Consider the following 20,522-nt stretch of genomic DNA (forward strand, 5'->3'; position numbering starts at 1 on the left):
TCCAAAATAAAGTTTTTTAAGAATTAAAGCAATTCAAAAAAGTAAATATTTCACAATTAAATATAGCTACTCAATTTTTTGTCTTAATTTTTCATATTGCAAAATATCTTTTAGGGTGCATTCATGCACACCATTATTCAAAATGCAAACAGGAAAACTCATCTGGTTCCCTAAAGTGGAAATAATTTGATTTAGTGAATAAATCTACATTGTTCACTATGCAGACTTAAAGGGACCTTTTCAATATTGTGTCATTCATATAACTTTTAAAAGTTAATAGTTGTAACAGGAAAACATTTGTATAGAATTCTGACTAGAACATATGTTGTATGATTCTAAAGCTTGCTGTTTTAATTGTGTCAGGGTCACACAGATGAACTTTGGGGACTCGCTACACACCCTTTCAAGGACCTTTTCCTGACATGTGCTCAGGATCGACAAGTTTGCTTGTGGAACTCAGTGGACCACACGCTTGAGTGGAACAAAATCTTGGATGTAATTATTTTCTGCATTTTAAAATTATTTTTGTAAAGATATGAGATTGTGCATATTGATTTTTTTAAGCTATTTATAGATCCAGTGTCACTGGTGAGGGGTGATTTTTCTTAAAAATCTGAACCTTTCAAAAGTCTCTTAATATTAATTCTCCAATGTGAATGGTCCTGACTAGCACTCTGTTCCAGATGATATGATGAAACAATATTGCACAAAAATGTCATACGTTGTCTTTTGACTTATTGCCATGGATTTATTTTAATTATGGTGTTGTAATCCTATTGGGAGTTCTGATGTCTTTGTGTGATTCAGCTCTTTCTAGAAGAACATGTTTGTTATATTGAAACGCCAACAGTGGGAATTAAAATGAGAAATTATGAGTAGTTCTAAATCCAAACAGTGGGGACAGTTTTTAGTGGATGTCAGCCTACCAATTCCTGAAAGAGCAATACAAGTTCCTGACGTTTCCAGCTATTATGGGCATTGGTTTCTGGTTTCAACTTAAGTTTACAGCAGTAATGATTTTCTGGTAGCGGCTCAAAAGCAGCAATTATTGGTTGGATTGGTTGTAACTGTATTGCATTTCAGAATAAATTTCTTGATGTACAGGTGGAAAATATAAGTTTCAGGTTAAGACAGTGTTACAAGTATGAGGTTTGTAAGATTGTTATGGTTTGAGAAGGTGTCTTTAACTTAACATAATAATGAAGCGGGTCATGTGACCTATTTTGAAGTCTGCCTGAAAGCAAGCCTGAGCGGTTTAATTGTTAGAGAATAAAGGAAGTCCAGGCTGTTTTACTGGAAAATGGGCGCAAGGTGTTTACACTTGGAGAGCAGTCTGTGTGCTAACTGTGGATAGACTGAGTTTCCCAAGTGCCAGAAATGTCAGGTTGTTAACAGTTGTGCATTTCCATACCTGACAATTTACTTCCAAAATAAGAGAGTTGGGGTCTCAACAATAGCTAATCAGAATTTCTACCTGGATACCAGGCCCATGTGTTATACGTTGCCATGGAGATAGGCTTTGAGAGGGGAAGGGTTTCTAAGAAATCACTGAAAACTCTCAGACAAGGTTAGGTTTTAAGTTTCCAAGGTCCAGGCGAGCGAGAGAATGACTAGATACTAAAGGTTACTGTGGTTCGGTGCTCAGTAAGGGTGGGTAGGAGATCACTTCGCCACCACCCCCCCACCCCATCCCTCCATCCGCACCCTCCGTCCGCCACACTGGTCCTTCCCCCAGTGCCCCATTCTTTCTCTCAGCGATCCCCTCCTTTCCTCGGCGCCCCGTCGTCCCTCCTTCGGTGCCCCATTGTCCCTACCTTGGGCCCCGGCCCTGCTCTTTCCTCTTTCCTCTCTGCCTCCATCTTCCCTCACTTGAATGTAAATATTACTGTGTATCTTAAGTGTAAAATTAAGGCAGCTCAGTGGTAGGATATAATGCACTGCAGTTCATTTTTGCTGTTCTCTTTAAACCAAAGCGTTAAAAGAGCAAATTTTTTCCCTGGTGAATGTTCTCACCTAAACATTGCTCTAGGTTTCTTTTTCTTGTTGACAAACATATTGATGGCTTTTTTTTTAAAGGGCAATGCTGGAAAGGCAACATTTATTGCACTACTCTAGTTGACTGGATGAAGGTGATATTGGAGTTCTTGAACCATTCCAGTCCTTGTGCTGATGGTGTTCCTGCAACAGTGTTAGAGAGGAAGTAGAATCAGTATGGGTGGAGATTTGGAATAGCAAGCCTTAGAAGATGCTGGTGGGAGTAATTTATAGGCCCCCTAACCGTAGTTATACCATTGGACAGAGGATTAAACAAGAAATGATTGAAGTTTATATGAAGGCCAGTACAAGAATTGTGGGTAGAGGCATAAATATTGAGTCAGTGGAAGGGGTGCTTTCTCCTCAATGATATCCAGTATCATGCCTGAAGTTGTAGATCCATCCATCCTAGGAGTGGTAACTATTTCACCATACTGCTGACTTGATTTTTGAAAATGGTGGAAAACTTTGGTCAGGAAGTGAGCAACTTGCAACAACATATTGAAGAAAAACATTATGTATCAGTGGCCACTATTTTTTACACAATTCATCAATTAACTCCTGAATTTTAATACAGAAGTGGGCGTTTGGGGGCGAAGGAGATGAGATAAGTAAATGTAATGAGCTTTCTCCCAGCACAGCTTCTAGTTTCTTTTGATAGTCAGTGAGCGACAAACTAAAGCATAGATTGTAGAATCAAGATGCACATTCAGTGGGGTGAAACATCTGACTGGCACAACAACGAACTCCTGACCTCGGCTGGTTTCCTAGAACTGGGGTGATTCACATTGTGATGGTTGCTTACTTTTGACCAGGGCGAGTGTGAACGTTGACTATGGTAAATCTTGGAGACCTGCTGTAAGCAGCATTGCAAGTAAAAGTCAATTAAAATCTGTTTAAGCTTGGTATCATGTCCTGTGTGATTGACTGCATAAAATTTCCTAGTTTTGAAATTGGATTGCAGCTCTGGCATATCCTGTACAGAATCCAGGTGCTATAGCTGGGAACGTTAACAAAAATGAGAGCATGCATTAAAATAATTTTAAAAGAAAATATATTTTCTTTGGTCTTTCTTTAGGAACCAGGCCATTGTGCTGAATTCCATCCCAGCGGTGTAGTGGTTGCTATAGGAACGCATTCGGGCAGGTAAATCTGATCATATCTGTGGAATACAATAGGTCTCCATCTGATTTTGTTCATGTGTTTGTGTTTTGGAATAGTATGTTATGGTGATTTACAGTTCAACAGATAGTTGCCATACTCCCAAACCTCCATTCATACTGCAGTTGGGCTAGCAGATAGGAGGTGCACAGCATCAATCTAGTGCCCTAATTCAGCAACTGATATTTTTTGCCCTTCTAGAAACATAACTTAGATGGGGAATATTAAAAAGTGGGAGGATCAAGCTTGTGATGGCTTTTCAGAGTTAACTATGTAGTTAATGCTATGTAGCTTAAATTATTTGTTAGGCTTGTACTCATTTTATTCCAAATTGCAGAATGGGAATAAATAAACTCTACTGTTTACATTGAACTAGTAAATTTTGCAACTGAAAGCTATAGAAACATGAATGCGTTACTGCTCTAAGGTCAATATTTTTTTTAAAAACTATAAAAATGAATGAAAATGTTAACATAATAGTTCAGCTTAGTAGCAGTAGTTAATTAGCTAGAATATGAACTTCCTGTATGTAATGTTACTCATATAAATTGGTGTAGACTGCGATCAGGACACTTTTGGCTCCTTGGGGCAAAACTGTTCTGTTTATGATCTGCAGCAATTTTACAAGCAGAAAGGTAAAGTTGCTGTACCCTTGCTACCCTCCCAGGGTAATTATTTTGTATACAAGTAGGTCAATCAGACTGGCAGCAATGCACAAAAACAATCTACATTCCAATCTACTCATGATACAGTGAGCAGTGGTAGGCTCACTATTCCACCTCTTTCTTCTCTTGACTCATAGGCAATAACAATAAAATACATAATTGACTGAATTTAGGATTAAAGTGTGAAAACCAGTACCCTTATAACATGTTGCAACCTAAAAAAAATAGAGGTTTTGAAAATTTTCATTAACTAATTTTCATTATTAGGAAAGATATTATCTGTACTCAGGTTATTTACTTATTTTAAAGCCTTCAACAGGAATAGGAAAGTAATGTAAATCTTTTCACAGAAAAAATAGTTTTGGATCATTTTGCATGTAATAAGTTTGACATGTGGGAAATCATGACTAGTTTTTTAGTGTCTCAGTCATGAAGCCACAGCGAACTTCAAATGCAGGGTAATGCAACTCCTTGGATTTTATGTGGTTTGGCATTTGTGATTCTGACTATACAGATTAAAGAATATCCGTATAACGATGAATGATTCAGTTTGTGGGCTGGGTAGGGTACAGAAACACTGAAAAAGGCTGGTCATATCCTGAATTTCAGCAGTTATTTCAGTGCAAAGTAAAATAACTCCCTGGTTATTGCATTGATATTGAAAATTTAGAGATGGGTAAAATTTGTTGAAGTATTGAACCTTAGCTAAAAACAAGGCATTAATGTTGATGTACCTTGATGTAACTCAATATAGCTAGCATTGAAAGGAGTATATCATTCGAAACACATGCCTTGCTGTGATATGTTGAGGTCAACAAGTAAGACTTTATATAAATGCTTCATGTCTTCCCAGAGTGTGTCATATAGTATTCATTATAACTTACTGCTGCATTGTATTCTGGATACCATAGGGAAAATAATTCATGAATATTTAAACTTATTTGGGTCTGGAATGTATTTAAATAAAGATCTATTAGTCCAGAATGTCACATGTCTGGAAGGATCAGAAAAATTAGGCAAAATATATTCTAAAGTGAGCCCGAAGAATGGCATTTCTAATATAACTGATGTTTCACCAGACTTTGCTGGAGGTTTGTAATATTTGTGGCCTCATTCACTTTTAATGCCTCACTTTGGCTGCTGCTAACATTTTAAAAGATTTCCCAGAAGGAGCAGGTAAAGAGGACCGAGACAGAAAAATTGAAGGTTCATTGCACACTAAACCTTCTGAGCAACAGAAAGCTTTGTTGTGGTTTTCATCAGTTATTATATACTTTTTCTTAAAAAAGCTCCAATGTTTGCTTAAAACTGGTATTCTCTGCCAACCTGTGCTTCCACATTGGAGGAGGTTGCAAGGAATGAGGAATAGGAAAATCAATGTCTGTTAAAGAAGTTACAGGTGGTATTAGATGAAAAGAGGAGGCTTATAGTGCTACAAAGAATAGTAGCAAATCTGGGAACTGGGAAAATTTTAAAACAGCAAAAGATGACCTGATAACTGATAATAAGGGAGAAAAATAGAAAATGAGAGTAAACTAGCAAGAAACATAAATGTAACAGCTTCAACAAATACATAAAAAGAGAGTAGCAAAAGTAAACATTGACCCCTTGGAAGCTAAGATCGGAGAAATTCTAATTGGGAATAAGGAAATCGCAGAGATGTTAAAAGAATTATTTTGTATCTGTCTTCCCCATGGAAGACAAAAAGCACCATAAATATTGCAGAATCAAGGGGCAAATGAGAGTAAGGAACCTAAAGTATTTAATATCAGTGGAGGAAAAGTAGTAGAAAAACTAAGTAACTAAAATCAACAAATGCCCCGGACCTAGGTCCTGTTGCTCTAAAGAGGTAGCTGCAGAAATAATGGATGCACTGGTTATGACCTTCCAAAATTCCCTGGGTTCTATAACAGTTGTAGTGGATTGGGAGGTAGAAAACACCACTATTCAAGAAAGAAGGGAGGAAGAAAAGAGGGAATTACAAGCCGGTTAGCCTGACATCAGTCGTGAAGTAAATACCAGAATCTATTATTGAGGAAAAGTTAGCAAGTTAACCTAGATAATATGATCAGGCAGAGTCAAAATCGTTTTATGAAAGGGAAATTGTGCCTGTAAAATTTATTAGAGTTATCTGAGAATATAACTAACAGTGAGTAAAAGAGAACCAGTGAATGTAGTATATTTGGATTTCCAAAAGGCATTCAGCAAGATGCCACATAAAAAGTTATTGCACAAGATAAGGGCTCATTGGTTGCTGAGAACTGAACTATTTACAATCTATCTTAATTACTTATTTGAAAGTACTGGAGAGTAATGTATTCAAGGTTGCTAAACATACAAAGCTAGGTGGGGACAGTAAGTTGTAAGTACGGTACAAAGAGGCAACAAAGGGATTTAGATAGATTAAGTAAGTAAGCATTGTGCCAAATGGAGTATAGTGTGGGGAAATGTGAGATAATTCATTTTGGTGGGAAGAATAGAAAAGCTGAAGTTTTTTAAATAGCGAGAAACTTTTAAATGTTGATGTTCGGAGATTTGGGTGTCGTCCTACAAGAAAACAAATTTAAAATGTAAGTACAGCAAGCAATGTGGAAGACAACTGGTATGTTGTCCTTTATGCCAAGGAGGTTGAAGTACAAGACTAAGGAAATCTTGCTACAATTGGTGAGACCACATTTAGAATACTGTGCATAATTTTGATCACCTTGCCAAAGGAAGGATATATTTTCACTGGAGGGTGATGCAGTGAAGATTCACTAGATTAATCCTTGGGATGACAGGATTGTCCTATGATGAGAGATTGAGTAGAATTGGCCTATACAGTGGAGTTTCGAGGAATGTGAGGTGGTATCATTCTAACTTCTAAAATTCTGAGGGGATTTGACAGGGTAGATGCTGTGAGGTTGCTTTCCCCTGGTTGGAGAGTCCAAAACTAGGGACCATAGTCTCAGGTTAAGGGGCCAATCTTTAAAGACTGAGATGAGGAAGAATTTTTTCATTCAGAATGTTTTGAATCTTTGAAATTCCCCACTCCAGAGGGCTGTGGATACTCGAGTTGTGGCATATATTCAAAGCTGAGACAGCTAGATCTTTAGACTCTTGGAGAATCAAGGGAATATGGGGATTGGGTGGGAAAATGAAATCGAGATCAAAGATCAGCAATTGCCTTCTTGAATGGTGGAACAGATTTGAGATGTCGTATGTCCTACCCCTGCTCCTCTTTCTTATGTTAAAATTGAATTATGTCCAGTCCCATTTTACTGCTTTCACCCTTTAGGGTGTATGTGAGTTAAGATAGCTACAGAACCACCTTTTTCCACCTCCGTAACATTGTTCAGCTTTGCCTTTGTCTCGACTCATCTGCTGCTGAAATCTTCAATACCTTCATAGCCTTTACACTCGACCATTCCTAAGCAATTCTCTCAGATTGTACCCTTCATAAACTTGAGGTCACCCAAAACTCATGTCTTAACTCGCAGCAAGTCCTGTTTCCCTATCATCCCTGTGCTTGCTTACCTACATCGGCTCGCAGTCAAGCAACACCTTGATTTTAAAATTCTAACCCTTGTTTTCAAATCCCTCCATGCCTTGTCCCATCTCTGTAATTGCCTACAATCCCACGAACCTTTGAGATAATTGCACTCCTCTAATTCTGAACTCTGTGCATTCCCAATCATAATTGCTCCATCAAAAGTGGGAAAAGTTAGGAACATAATAGGGTTTAAGCAGGTGAAAGGGTGGGGGTGGGTGTGAAAAAGAACAGAAGGGAATGCCTGTGATAGGTGAAAGGCTCTCCTGCCATTAACCCTGTTTCTGGTTCCACAGACACTGCCAGGCCAGCTGAGTGTTTCCAGCATTTTCTGTTTTTCTTTTTAAACTTGGTTTGATGCTGCATTGGAGATGTGCTCTATGCAATACCAAACCCAAGCTGTGCAAGATTCCTCCACTAGAATCTTGAGCATGTTTTCTATCCAAGCTGAGGCATGCCTTTGATGATGTTCCTTCGCTTTTACATTGCTAAACTGAAACTACTTAACAAGGTGCAAAAATATTCTTGTAACTCCACCTTTAGAGGTGGCTTAATTTTTTTTTTAAAAATTAGTTTGGCTTTTTTAAAAGCTTGTTTTAACTTATGGCATTCTACATTTTATAGACCCCACCCATGACTTTAATCTGTACTATATTATTTCAATGATTGCATATGACAGTCAGGTGGGAATCAGAAATTAATATCTGATGAACTATTGGGAAATGTTTCCAGGCATCCAATTTTCAGACACTGTTTTTATTGTTTCCTCTGCAGCATTTAAATAAAGGTTGAGAGTTTCACAGTCATAGCCAAAAAAAACATTGAAATCTGTCACAGTGATGGAGAACTTTGGAATATAATCAATGGGAAAACAGTAATTGTCAAAAATATGCCTTCACGCAGCTGGCCCATTCTACGGAATCATTTAAAGCATACACCTCAATATTAGATTCTTTGGCTGACACTCTAGTAGTGGATTCTGTACTTATAAACGAAACTTTTTTTCACAATTAAAGATAAAAGACAGGTATCTCTTCACTTTCAAACAAGCCCTATGTAATTCAAATAGAATGTTAACATACCACAGCTAGGTGTGCGAAAGTGTTAATCAGAATGAAATATCTGGTTAAGTTAAAATTTAAAATGATTAATGGACTAAGGAAGATGTTTCCAAGTAAGCGTAATATTTATTAATGCATGCAACAGTACAGTAAGAATTGCTTAAGTAGCAATGAATTTGATTTATTAATATTTCTTGTATAACAGGTGGTTTGTTCTAGATGCTGAGACAAAAGATCTAGTTTCAATACACACTGATGGAAACGAACAGCTATCAGTGATGCGGTATTCTCCAGGTAATTGAATTTGTTTTATCTTTGTTCCAATCGTTGTCATATAACAATATTTAAAACGCTAAGTTGCAATCATGAGCAGAAGTGACGAGTGCAGTTTGTTTGGTGATGAAAAGTTCCCAATTGTTTTCCAATCCTATCAAGTTCTTAGTGATGATCAGGGCTGATTTAGCTCTGATGAACTTACTTCTAACCAGAGGGAACATAAGGTGCAAATTCTAGCTTTGACTGATATTGACACTTGTCTTTTCCGATTGAGCATTTAATCATGTTTTGGCAGGTATGATTATGTAACAAAGTTAAATAGGCAGGATCAGCCTCACCTCAACTTATCACAAAATGTCTAGTTGCAAAGGTGGCAGCATCACCACACCAAATTATCTTGCACTCCCAAATTAACTGCTAATATGGAAGAAAGCCAAGATGAGAGTAAAGATATAAACAAATGGAAAAAGTAACCTATGGACTAATTTTCACTTAAAATGGAATGCTTGTTAACTGTTTAGTAAATGTATCTTTTATATAATTGTGACCAATTTTCATAGTATATTTGCCTTTCTGGCTTACTTTCCTAATAGCCTGTTATAAAGGTGCCCTCAGCAGGAACACAGAGTTGCTGAAAAAAGACATTTTGTCAAAGCTTTTTGTCTTGCACTCATCAGGACAATCGCAAGAATAGTTTAAACTGTATGAGAAGAGAGTGTTGATAGGTAGAGGTGTTGCCATGGAGAATGCACCAGTTAATGATGACTGACTGTTAACACGAAACCCAAACAAGCCCTGAGTGGCACAGTTTCTGAATCTAAACCACAGCAGTCCTGAAACTCAGCACAAAATTTTGCCTGCTTTGCTTTCCCACTGTATCACTCTCTTCTCCGTCCGATTCCCATTCTGTGTGTGTGTGTCTGTCTCGCTCTCTCCCCATCTCTCCTTTCCCACTGTGTCTCACTCTTTTGATGTCCTCTGGTTCTCCTTTCTCTCTTTCCTTTCCTTTCCCTCCCTCTCCCCCTCTCTCTCTAACTCAAACTATCTAACTTCTCTCTTTCTCTAACTGTCTAACTCTCAATCTCTCCTTTCCTACTCTGTCTTCCCCCCCTCTCTGTCTCTCTCACTCTGTCCTTCCCACTCTGTCACTGTCTCTCTCTTTCTCTCTCACCTTTCCCACTCTATCTCTCTCACTTTCCTCGCCTTCCACTCCCCTTTCTGACCCCACACCCCCCACTTCTGTCCCGCTCCCTGCCCCCCTCCCCACTCCCTTCCCACTTCTGTCCCCCTCCCTTCCCACTTCTGTCCCCCTCTTTCTCCCCCCTCCCTTCCCACTTCTGTCCCCCTCTTTCTCCCCCCTCTCTTTTTCTCCCCCTCCTTTTTTCCTCCCTCACTTTCTCTCCCTCTCTCCCCCCACCCTCTCTCCCCCCACCCCCTCTCTTCCCCCCCCCTCTCTTCCCCCCCTCTCTCTTCCCCCCCCCTCTCTTCCCCCCCTCTCTCTCTTCCCCCCCCTCTCTTCCCCCCCTCTCTCTCTTCCCCCCCCTCTCTTTCCCCCCCTCTCTCTCTTTCTCCCTCCTCTCTCTCTCTCTCTCTCCACTCTCACCCACCACCTCTCTCTGCCACCCCTCTCTCTCCCCGTCACACACTATCTCTCTCGTCCCCGTCTCTTTCTCTCTCTCTCACCCCCATCTCTTTCTCTCTCTCCTCCTCCCATCTCTCTCTTTCCCCCCGCCCCCCACCCCGGGTCTCTCTCTCTCTCTCCCCCCCACCCCCCTCTTTCTACCTCCCTCTCTCTCTCCCCCTCTCTTTTTCACTCTCTCTCCTTCTCTCCCCCCTCTCTATGCCTTTCTCTCCCTCCCTCTCTCTCGCCCCCGTCTCTTTCTCTCACTCTCTCGCCCTCGTCTTTTTCTCTCTCTCACTGCCCCTTCCCTGTCTCTTTCTCTCTCCCCTTCACTCCCCCGTCTCTCCCCCTCACTCCCCTTGTCTCTCCCCCTCACTCCCCTTGTCTCTCTCCCTCACTCCCCACCGTCTCTCTCCCTCACTCCCCACCGTCTCTCTCCCTCACTCCCCACCGTCTCTCTCCCTCACTCCCCACCGTCTCTCCCCCTCACTCTCCCCGTCTCTCCCCCTCACTCTCCCCGTCTCTCCCCCCCGTCTCTCCCGCTCACTCCCCCCCCCCCCCCGTCTCTCCCCCTCACTCCCCCCCCGTCTCTCCCCCTCACTCCCCCCCCCCGTCTCTCCCCCTCACTCCCCCCCTCTCTCCCCCTCACTCCCCCTCACTCCCCCCCCCGTCTCTCCCCCTCACTCCCCCCCCCCGTCTCTCCCCCTCACTCCCCCCCCTCTCTCCCCCTCACTCCCCCCCCCTCCTCTCCCCCTCACTCCCCCCCCCCCCCGTCTCTCCCCCTCACTCCCCCCCCCCCGTCTCTCCCCCTCACTCCCCCCCCCCGTCTCTCCCCCTCACTCCCCCCCCCCCGTCTCTCCCCCTCACTACCACCCCCCGTCTCTCCCCCTCACTCCCCCCCCCGTCTCTCCCCCTCACTCCCCCCCCCGTCTCTCCCCCTCACTCCCCCCCCCGTCTCTCCCCCTCACTCCCCCCCCCGTCTCTCCCCCTCACTACCCCCCCGTCTCTCCCCCTCACTCCCCCCCCGTCTCTCCCCCTCACTCCCCCCCCGTCTCTCCCCCTCACTTCCCCCCCCGTCTCTCCCCCTCACTCCCCCCCCCCCGTCTCTCCCCCTCACTCCCCCCCTCGTCTCTCCCCCTCGTCTCCCCCCCCGTCTCTCCCCCTCGTCTCCCCCCCCCGTCTCCCCCCCCGTCTCTCCCCCTCGTCTCTCCCCCCCGTCTCTCCCCCCCGTCTCTCCCCCTCGTCTCCCCCCCCCGTCTCTCCCCCTCGTCTCCCCCCCCCCGTCTCTCCCCCTCACTCCCCCCCCCCGTCTCTCCCCCTCACTCCCCCCCCCGTCTCTCCCCCTCACTCCCCCCCCCGTCTCTCCCCCTCACTCCCCCCCCCCCGTCTCTCCCCCTCACTCCCCCCCCCCCCGTCTCTCCCCCTCACTCCCCCCCCCCGTCTCTCCCCCTCACTCCCCCCCCCCGTCTCTCCCCCTCACTCCCCCCCTCGTCTCTCCCCCTCACTCCCCCCCCGTCTCTCCCCCTCACTCCCCCCCCCGTCTCTCCCCCTCACTTCCCCCCCCCGTCTCTCCCCCTCACTCCCCCCCCCGTCTCTCCCCCTCGTCTCCCCCCCCGTCTCTCCCCCTCGTCTCCCCCCCGTCTCTCCCCCTCGTCTCCCACCCGTCTCTCCCCCTCGTCTCCCCCCGTCTCTCCCCCTCACTCCCCCCCCCGTCTCCCCCCCCCCGTCTCTCCCCCCCGTCTCTCCCCGTCTCTCCCCCCCTCGTCTCCCCCCCCTCTCTCCCCCCCCCGTCTCCCCCCCCGTCTCTCCCCCTCGTCTCTCCCCCCCGTCTCTCCCCCCCGTCTCTCCCCCTCGTCTCCCCCCCCGTCTCTCCCCCTCGTCTCCCCCCCCCCGTCTCTCCCCCTCACTCCCCCCCCCCGTCTCTCCCCCTCACTCCCCCCCCCCGTCTCTCCCCCTCACTCCCCCCCCCGTCTCTCCCCCTCACTCCCCCCCCCGTCTCTCCCCCTCACTCCCCCCCCCCCCGTCTCTCCCCCTCACTCCCCCCCCCCCCGTCTCTCCCCCTCACTCCCCCCCCCCGTCTCTCCCCCTCACTCCCCCCCCCCGTCTCTCCCCCTCACTCCCCCCCTCGTCTCTCCCCCTCACTCCCCCCCCGTCTCTCCCCCTCACTCCCCCCCCCGTCTCTCCCCCTCACTTCCCCCCCCCGTCTCTCCCCCTCACTCCCCCCCCCGTCTCTCCCCCTCGTCTCCCCCCCCGTCTCTCCCCCTCGTCTCCCCCCCGTCTCTCCCCCTCGTCTCCCACCCGTCTCTCCCCCTCGTCTCCCCCCGTCTCTCCCCCTCACTCCCCCCCCCGTCTCCCCCCCCCCGTCTCTCCCCCCCGTCTCTCCCCGTCTCTCCCCCCCTCGTCTCCCCCCCCTCTCTCTCCCCCTCGTCTCCCCCCCTCTCTCTCCCCCTCGACTCCCCCCCGTCTCTCCCCCTCACTCCCCCCCGTCTCTCCCCCTCACTCCGCCCGTCTCTCCCCCTCACTCCGCCCCGTCTCTCCCCCTCACTCCGCCCCGTCTCTCCCCCTCACTCCCCCCCTCACTCCCCCTCTCACTCCCCCCCCGTCTCTCCCCCTCACTCCCCCCCCCCGTCTCTCCCCCTCACTCCCCCCGTCTCTCCCCCTCACTCCCCCCCGTCTCTCCCCCTCACTCCCCCCCGTCTCTCCCCCTCACTCCCCCCCGTCTCTCCCCCTCACTCCCCCCCGTCTCTCCCCCTCACTCCCCCCCGTCTCTCCCCCTCACTCCCCCCCGTCTCTCCCCCTCACTCCCCCCCGTCTCTCCCCCTCACTCCTCCCCGTCTCTCCCCCTCACTCCCCCCCGTCTCTCCCCCTCGTCTCTCCCCCTCACTCCCCCCCGTCTCTTTCTTTCTCCCCCTCACTCCCCCATCTCTCTGTCTCTGTCTGTTGCTCTCACTCTGTCTGTCTCTCCCTCCCTCTCTATCTCCCCCATCACTATCTCCCTCTCTCTCCCTCCCTCTCTCTCTCTCTCTCTCTCCCTCCCTCCCACCTTCTCTCTCTCTCTCCCTCCCTCCCTCCCCGCCTCCCTCCCTCCCCGCCTCTCTCTCCACCCTCACCCCTCTCCCTCGCCCCTCTCCCTCTCCCTCTCCCTCGCCCCTCTCCCTCTCCCTCTCCCTCTCCCTCGCCCCTCGCCCCTCGCCCCTCGCCCCTCGCCCCTCTCTCCCTCCCTCCCTCCCTCCCTCGCCCCTCTCTCTCTCCCTCCCTCCCTCGCCCCTCTCTCCCTCCCTCCCTCGCCCCTCTCTCTCTCCCTCCCTCCCTCCCTCGCCCCTCTCTCCCTCCCTCCCTCCCTCGCCCCTCTCTCCCTCCCTCCCTCGCCCCTCGCCCCTCTCTCCCTCCCTCCCTCGCCCCTCTCTCCTCCCTCCCTCCCTCGCCCCTCTCTCCCTCCCTCCCTCGCCCCTCTCTCCCTCCCTCCCTCGCCCCTCTCTCCCTCCCTCCCTCGCCCCTCTCTCCTCCCTCCCTCCCTCCCTCGCCCCTCTCTCCCTCCCTCCCTCGCCCCTCTCTCCCTCCCTCCCTCGCCCCTCTCTCCCTCCCTCCCTCGCCCCTCTCTCCCTCCCTCCCTCGCCCCTCTCTCCCTCCCTCCCTCGCCCCTCTCTCCCTCCCTCCCTCGCCCCTCTCTCCCTCCCTCCCTCGCCCCTCTCTCCCTCCCTCCCTCGCCCCTCTCTCCCTCCCTCCCTCGCCCCTCTCCCTCCCTCGCCCCTCTCCCTCCCTCGCCCCTCTCCCTCCCTCGCCCCTCTCCCTCCCTCTACCTCCCTCGCCCCTCTACCTCCCTCGCCCCTCTACCTCCCTCGCCCCTCTACCTCCCTACCTCCCTCGCCCCTCTACCTCCCTACCTCCCTCGCCCCCTCCCTCCCTCGCCCCTCTCTCGCTCCTTCTCTCGCTCCTCTCTCGCTCCCTCCCTCGCCCCCTCCCTCGCCCCTCTCTCGCTCCCTCCCTCGCTCCCTCCCTCGCCCCCTCTCGCTCCCTCGCTCGCCCCTCTCTCTCGCTCCCTCCCTCGCCCCCTCTCTCGCGCTCCCTCCCTCGCCCCTCTCTCTCGCGCTCCCTCCCTCGCCCCTCTCTCTCGCGCTCCCTCCCTCGCCCCTCTCTCTCGCGCTCCCTCCCTCGCCCCTCTCTCTCGCGCTCCCTCCCTCGCCCCTCTCTCCTCCTCCTCGCCCTCCTCCCTCGCCCCTCTCTCTCGCGCTCCCTCCCTCGCCCCTCTCTCTCGCGCTCCCTCCCTCGCCCCTCTCTCTCGCGCTCCCTCCCTCGCCCCTCTCTCTCGCGCTCCCTCCCTCGCCCCTCTCTCTCGCGCTCCCTCCCTCGCCCCTCTCTCTCGCGCTCCCTCCCTCGCCCCTCTCTCTCGCGCTCCCTCCCTCGCCCCTCTCTCTCGCGCTCCCTCCCTCGCCCCTCTCTCTCGCGCTCCCTCCCTCGCCCCTCTCTCTCGCGCTCCCTCCCTCGCCCCTCTCTCTCGCGCTCCCTCCCTCGCCCCTCTCTCTCGCGCTCCCTCCCTCGCCCCTCTCTCTCGCGCTCCCTCCCTCGCCCCTCTCTCTCGCGCTCCCTCCCTCGCCCCTCTCTCTCGCGCTCCCTCCCTCGCCCCTCTCTCTCGCGCTCCCTCCCTCGCCCCTCTCTCTCGCGCTCCCTCCCTCGCCCCTCTCTCTCGCGCTCCCTCCCTCGCCCCTCTCTCTCGCGCTCCCTCCCTCGCCCCTCTCTCTCGCGCTCCCTCCCTCGCCCCTCTCTCTCGCGCTCCCTCCCTCGCCCCTCTCTCTCGCGCTCCCTCCCTCGCCCCTCTCTCTCGCGCTCCCTCCCTCGCCCCTCTCTCTCGCGCTCCCTCCCTCGCCCCTCTCTCTCGCGCTCCCTCCCTCGCCCCTCTCTCTCGCGCTCCCTCCCTCGCCCCTCTCTCTCGCGCTCCCTCCCTCGCCCCTCTCTCTCCGCGCTCCCTCCCTCGCCCCTCTCTCTCGCGCTCCCTCCCTCGCCCCTCTCTCTCGCGCTCCCTCCCTCGCCCCTCTCTCTCGCGCTCCTCCCTCGCCCTCTCTCTCGCGCTCCCTCCTCGCCCCTCTCTCTCGCGCTCCCTCCCTCGCCCCTCTCTCTCGCGCTCCCTCCCTCGCCCCTCTCTCTCGCGCTCCCTCCCTCGCCCCTCTCTCTCGCGCTCCCTCCCTCGCCCCTCTCTCGCGCGCTCCCTCCCTCGCCCCTCTCTCGCGCGCTCCCTCCCTCGCCCCTCTCTCGCGCGCTTCCCTCCCTCGCCCTCTCTCGCGCGCTCCCTCCCTCGCCCCTCTCTCGCGCGCTCCCTCCTCGCCCCTCTCTCGCGCGCATCCCTCCCTCGCCCCTCTCTCGCGCGCTCCCTCCCTCGCCCCTCTCTCGCGCGCTTCCCTCCCTCGCCCCTCTCTCGCGCGCTCCCTCCCTCGCCCCTCTCTCGCGCGCTCCCTCCCTCGCCCCTCTCTCTCGCGCTCCCTCCCTCGCCCCTCTCTCTCGCGCTCCCTCCCTCGCCCCTCTCTCTCGCGCTCCCTCCCTCGCCCCTCTCTCTCGCGCTCCCTCCCTCGCCCCTCTCTCGCGCGCTTCCCTCCCTCGCCCCTCTCTCGCGCGCTCCCTCCCTCGCCCCTCTCTCGCGCGCTCCCTCCCTCGCCCCTCTCTCGCGCGCTCCCTCCCTCGCCCCTCTCTCGCGCGCTCCCTCCCTCGCCCCTCTCTCGCGCGCTCCCTCCCTCGCCCCTCTCTCGCGCGCTCCCTCCTTCGCCCCTCTCTCTCGCGCGCTTCCCTCCCTCGCCCCTCTCTCGCGCGCTCCCTCCCTCGCCCCTCTCTCGCGCTCCCTCTCTCCCTCGCCCCTCTCTCGCGCTCCCTCTCTCCCTCGCCCCTCTCTCGCGCTCCCTCTCTCCCTCGCCCCTCTCCCTCCCTCCCCTCCTCACCCCTCTCCCTCCCTCCCCTCCTCACCCCTCTCCCTCCCTCCCCTCCTCACCCCTCTCCCTCCCTCCCCTCCTCACCCCTCTCCCTCCCTCCCTCGCCCCTCTCCCTCCCTCCCTCGCCCCTCTCCCTCCCTCGCCCCTCTCCCTCCCTCCCTCGCCCCTCTCCCTCCCTCCCTCCCTCGCCCCTCTCCCTCCCTCCCTCCCTCGCCCTCCCTCCCTCCCTCGCCCCTCTCCCTCCCTCCCTCCCTCGCCCCTCTCTCTCCCTCCCTCCCTCGCCCCTCTCTCTCCCTCCCTCCCTCGCCCCTCTCTCTCCCTCCCTCCCTCTCCCCACTCTCTCCCTCCCTCCCTCTCCCCACTCTCTCCCTCCCTCCCTCTCCCCACTCTCTCCCTCCCTCCCTCTCCCCACTCTCTCCCTCCCTCCCTCTCCCCACTCTCTCCCTCCCTCCCTCTCCCCACTCTCTCCCTCCCTCCCTCGCCCCTCTCTCTCTCCCTCCCTCCCTCGCCCCTCTCTCTCCCTCCCTCCCTCGCCCCTCTCTCTCCCTCCCTCCCTCGCCCCTCTCTCTCCCTCCCTCCCTCGCCCCTCTCTCTCCCTCCCTCCCTCGCCCCTCTCTCTCCCTCCCTCCCTCGCCCCTCTCTCTCCCTCCCTCCCTCGCCCCTCTCTCTCCCTCCCTCCCTCGCCCCTCTCTCTCCCTCCCTCCCTCGCCCCTCTCTCTCCCTCCCTCCCTCGCCCCTCTCTCTCCCTCCCTCCCTCGCCCCTCTCTCTCCCTCCCTCCCTCGCCCCTCTCTCTCCCTCCCTCCCTCGCCCCTCTCTCTCCCTCCCTCCCTCGCCCCTCTCTCTCCCTCCCTCCCTCGCCCCTCTCTCTCCCTCCCTCCCTCGCCCCTCTCTCTCCCTCCCTCCCTCGCCCCTCTCTCTCCCTCCCTCCCTCGCCCCTCTCTCTCCCTCCCTCCCTCGCCCCTCTCTCTCCCTCCCTCCCTCGCCCCTCTCTCTCCCTCCCTCCCTCGCCCCTCTCTCTCCCTCCCTCCCTCGCCCCTCTCTCTCCCTCCCTCCCTCGCCCCTCTCTCTCCCTCCCTCCCTCGCCCCTCTCTCTCCCTCCCTCCCTCGCCCCTCTCTCTCCCTCCCTCCCTCGCCCCTCTCTCTCCCTCCCTCCCTCGCCCCTCTCTCTCCCTCCCTCCCTCGCCCCTCTCTCTCCCTCCCTCCCTCGCCCCTCTCTCTCCCTCCCTCCCTCGCCCCTCTCTCTCCCTCCCTCCCTCGCCCCTCTCTCTCCCTCCCTCCCTCGCCCCTCTCTCTCCCTCCCTCCCTCGCCCCTCTCTCTCCCTCCCTCCCTCGCCCCTCTCTCTCCCTCCCTCCCTCGCCCCTCTCTCTCCCTCCCTCCCTCGCCCCTCTCTCTCCCTCCCTCCCTCGCCCCTCTCTCTCCCTCCCTCCCTCGCCCCTCTCTCTCCCTCCCTCCCTCGCCCCTCTCTCTCCCTCCCTCCCTCGCCCCTCTCTCTCCCTCCCTCCCTCGCCCCTCTCTCTCCCTCCCTCCCTCGCCCCTCTCTCTCCCTCCCTCCCTCGCCCCTCTCTCTCCCTCCCTCCCTCGCCCCTCTCTCTCCCTCCCTCCCTCGCCCCTCTCTCTCCCTCCCTCCCTCGCCCCTCTCTCTCCCTCCCTCCCTCGCCCCTCTCTCTCCCTCCCTCCCTCGCCCCTCTCTCTCCCTCCCTCCCTCGCCCCTCTCTCTCCCTCCCTCCCTCGCCCCTCTCTCTCCCTCCCTCCCTCGCCCCTCTCTCTCCCTCCCTCCCTCGCCCCTCTCTCTCCCTCCCTCCCTCGCCCCTCTCTCTCCCTCCCTCCCTCGCCCCTCTCTCTCCCTCCCTCCCTCGCCCCTCTCTCTCCCTCCCTCCCTCGCCCCTCTCTCTCCCTCCCTCCCTCGCCCCTCTCTCTCCCTCCCTCCCTCGCCCCTCTCTCTCCCTCCCTCCCTCGCCCCTCTCTCTCCCTCCCTCCCTCGCCCCTCTCTCTCCCTCCCTCCCTCGCCCCTCTCTCTCCCTCCCTCCCTCGCCCCTCTCTCTCCCTCCCTCCCTCGCCCCTCTCTCTCCCTCCCTCCCTCGCCCCTCTCTCTCCCTCCCTCCCTCGCCCCTCTCTCTCCCTCCCTCCCTCGCCCCTCTCTCTCCCTCCCTCCCTCGCCCCTCTCTCTCCCTCCCTCCCTCGCCCCTCTCTCTCCCTCCCTCCCTCGCCCCTCTCTCTCCCTCCCTCCCTCGCCCCTCTCTCTCCCTCCCTCCCTCGCCCCTCTCTCTCCCTCCCTCCCTCGCCCCTCTCTCTCCCTCCCTCCCTCGCCCCCTCTCTCCCTCCCTCCCTCGCCCCCTCTCTCCCTCCCTCCCTCGCCCCTCTCTCTCCCTCCCTCCCTCGCCCCTCTCTCTCCCTCCCTCCCTCGCCCCTCTCTCTCCCTCCCTCCCTCGCCCCCTCTCTCCCTCCCTCCCTCGCCCCTCTCTCTCCCTCCCTCCCTCGCCCCTCTCTCTCCCTCCCTCCCTCGCCCCTCTCTCTCCCTCCCTCCCTCGCCCCTCTCTCTCCCTCCCTCCCTCGCCCCTCTCTCTCCCTCCCTCCCTCGCCCCTCTCTCTCCCTCCCTCCCTCGCCCCTCTCTCTCCCTCCCTCCCTCGCCCCTCTCTCTCCCTCCCTCCCTCGCCCCTCTCTCTCCCTCCCTCCCTCGCCCCTCTCTCTCCCTCCCTCCCTCGCCCCTCTCTCTCCCTCCCTCCCTCGCCCCTCTCTCTCCCTCCCTCCCTCGCCCCTCTCTCTCCCTCCCTCCCTCGCCCCTCTCTCTCCCTCCCTCCCTCGCCCCTCTCTCTCCCTCCCTCCCTCGCCCCTCTCTCTCCCTCCCTCCCTCGCCCCTCTCTCTCCCTCCCTCCCTCGCCCCTCTCTCTCCCTCCCTCCCTCGCCCCTCTCTCTCCCTCCCTCCCTCGCCCCTCTCTCTCCCTCCCTCCCTCGCCCCTCTCTCTCCCTCCCTCCCTCGCCCCTCTCTCTCCCTCCCTCCCTCGCCCCTCTCTCTCCCTCCCTCCCTCGCCCCTCTCTCTCCCTCCCTCCCTCGCCCCTCTCTCTCCCTCCCTCCCTCGCCCCTCTCTCTCCCTCCCTCCCTCGCCCCTCTCTCTCCCTCCCTCCCTCGCCCCTCTCTCTCCCTCCCTCCCTCGCCCCTCTCTCTCCCTCCCTCCCTCGCCCCTCTCTCTCCCTCCCTCCCTCGCCCCTCTCTCTCCCTCCCTCCCTCGCCCCTCTCTCTCCCTCCCTCCCTCGCCCCTCTCTCTCCCTCCCTCCCTCGCCCCTCTCTCTCCCTCCCTCCCTCGCCCCTCTCTCTCCCTCCCTCCCTCGCCCCTCTCTCTCCCTCCCTCCCTCGCCCCTCTCTCTCCCTCCCTCCCTCGCCCCTCTCTCTCCCTCCCTCCCTCGCCCCTCTCTCTCCCTCCCTCCCTCGCCCCTCTCTCTCCCTCCCTCCCTCGCCCCTCTCTCTCCCTCCCTCCTCGCCCCTCTCTCTCCTCCCTCCCTCGCCCCTCTCTCTCCCTCCCTCGCCCCTCTCTCTCCCTCCCTCCCTCGCCCCTCTCCCTCCCTCCCTCGCCCCTCTCTCTCCCTCCCTCCCTCGCCCCTCTCTCTCCCTCCCTCCCTCGCCCCTCTCTCTCCCTCCCTCCCTCGCCCCTCTCTCTCCCTCCCTCCCTCGCCCCTCTCTCTCCCTCCCTCCCTCGCCCCTCTCTCTCCCTCCCTCCCTCGCCCCTCTCTCTCCCTCCCTCCCTCGCCCCTCTCTCTCCCTCCCTCCCTCGCCCCTCTCTCTCCCTCCCTCCCTCGCCCCTCTCTCTCCCTCCCTCCCTCGCCCCTCTCTCTCCCTCCCTCCCTCGCCCCTCTCTCTCCCTCCCTCCCTCGCCCCTCTCTCTCCCTCCCTCCCTCGCCCCTCTCTCTCCCTCCCTCCCTCGCCCCTCTCTCTCCCTCCCTCCCTCGCCCCTCTCTCTCCCTCCCTCCCTCGCCCCTCTCTCTCCCTCCCTCCCTCGCCCCTCTCTCTCCCTCCCTCCCTCGCCCCTCTCTCTCCCTCCCTCCCTCGCCCCTCTCTCTCCCTCCCTCCCTCGCCCCTCTCCCTCCCTCGCCCCTCTCCCTCCCTCGCCCCTCTCCCTCCCTCGCCCCTCTCCCTCCCTCGCCCCTCTCCCTCCCTCGCCCCTCTCTCTCCCTCGCCCCTCTCCCTCCCTCGCCCCTCTCCCTCCCTCGCCCCTCTCCTCCCTCGCCCCTCTCTCTCCCTCGCCCCTCTCTCTCCCTCGCCCC

At 55.7% G+C, this 20,522-nt stretch overlaps 1 protein-coding gene across 4 annotated transcripts in view; it reads left to right on the top strand.

Moving 5' to 3' along the window:
- Positions 1-20,522, top strand: part of LOC121293998 (echinoderm microtubule-associated protein-like 4) — a 363,716-nt gene that overhangs the window by 295,257 nt on the left and 47,937 nt on the right. For all 4 annotated transcript variants that reach the window (XR_005946679.1, XM_041217491.1, XM_041217498.1 and 1 more), the window contains exons 18-20: positions 364-495; positions 3,113-3,180; positions 8,656-8,744. Coding sequence is in view for 3 of the 4 variants with exons in the window: in XM_041217491.1 (XP_041073425.1) it covers positions 364-495; positions 3,113-3,180; positions 8,656-8,744 (289 nt within the window). In the remaining variant the exon portion in view is untranslated. The remainder of the gene's footprint in view (positions 1-363; positions 496-3,112; positions 3,181-8,655; positions 8,745-20,522) is intronic.

This window comes from Carcharodon carcharias, chromosome 2 (genome assembly GCF_017639515.1).
Source record: "Carcharodon carcharias isolate sCarCar2 chromosome 2, sCarCar2.pri, whole genome shotgun sequence".
NCBI lineage: Eukaryota > Metazoa > Chordata > Chondrichthyes > Lamniformes > Lamnidae > Carcharodon > Carcharodon carcharias.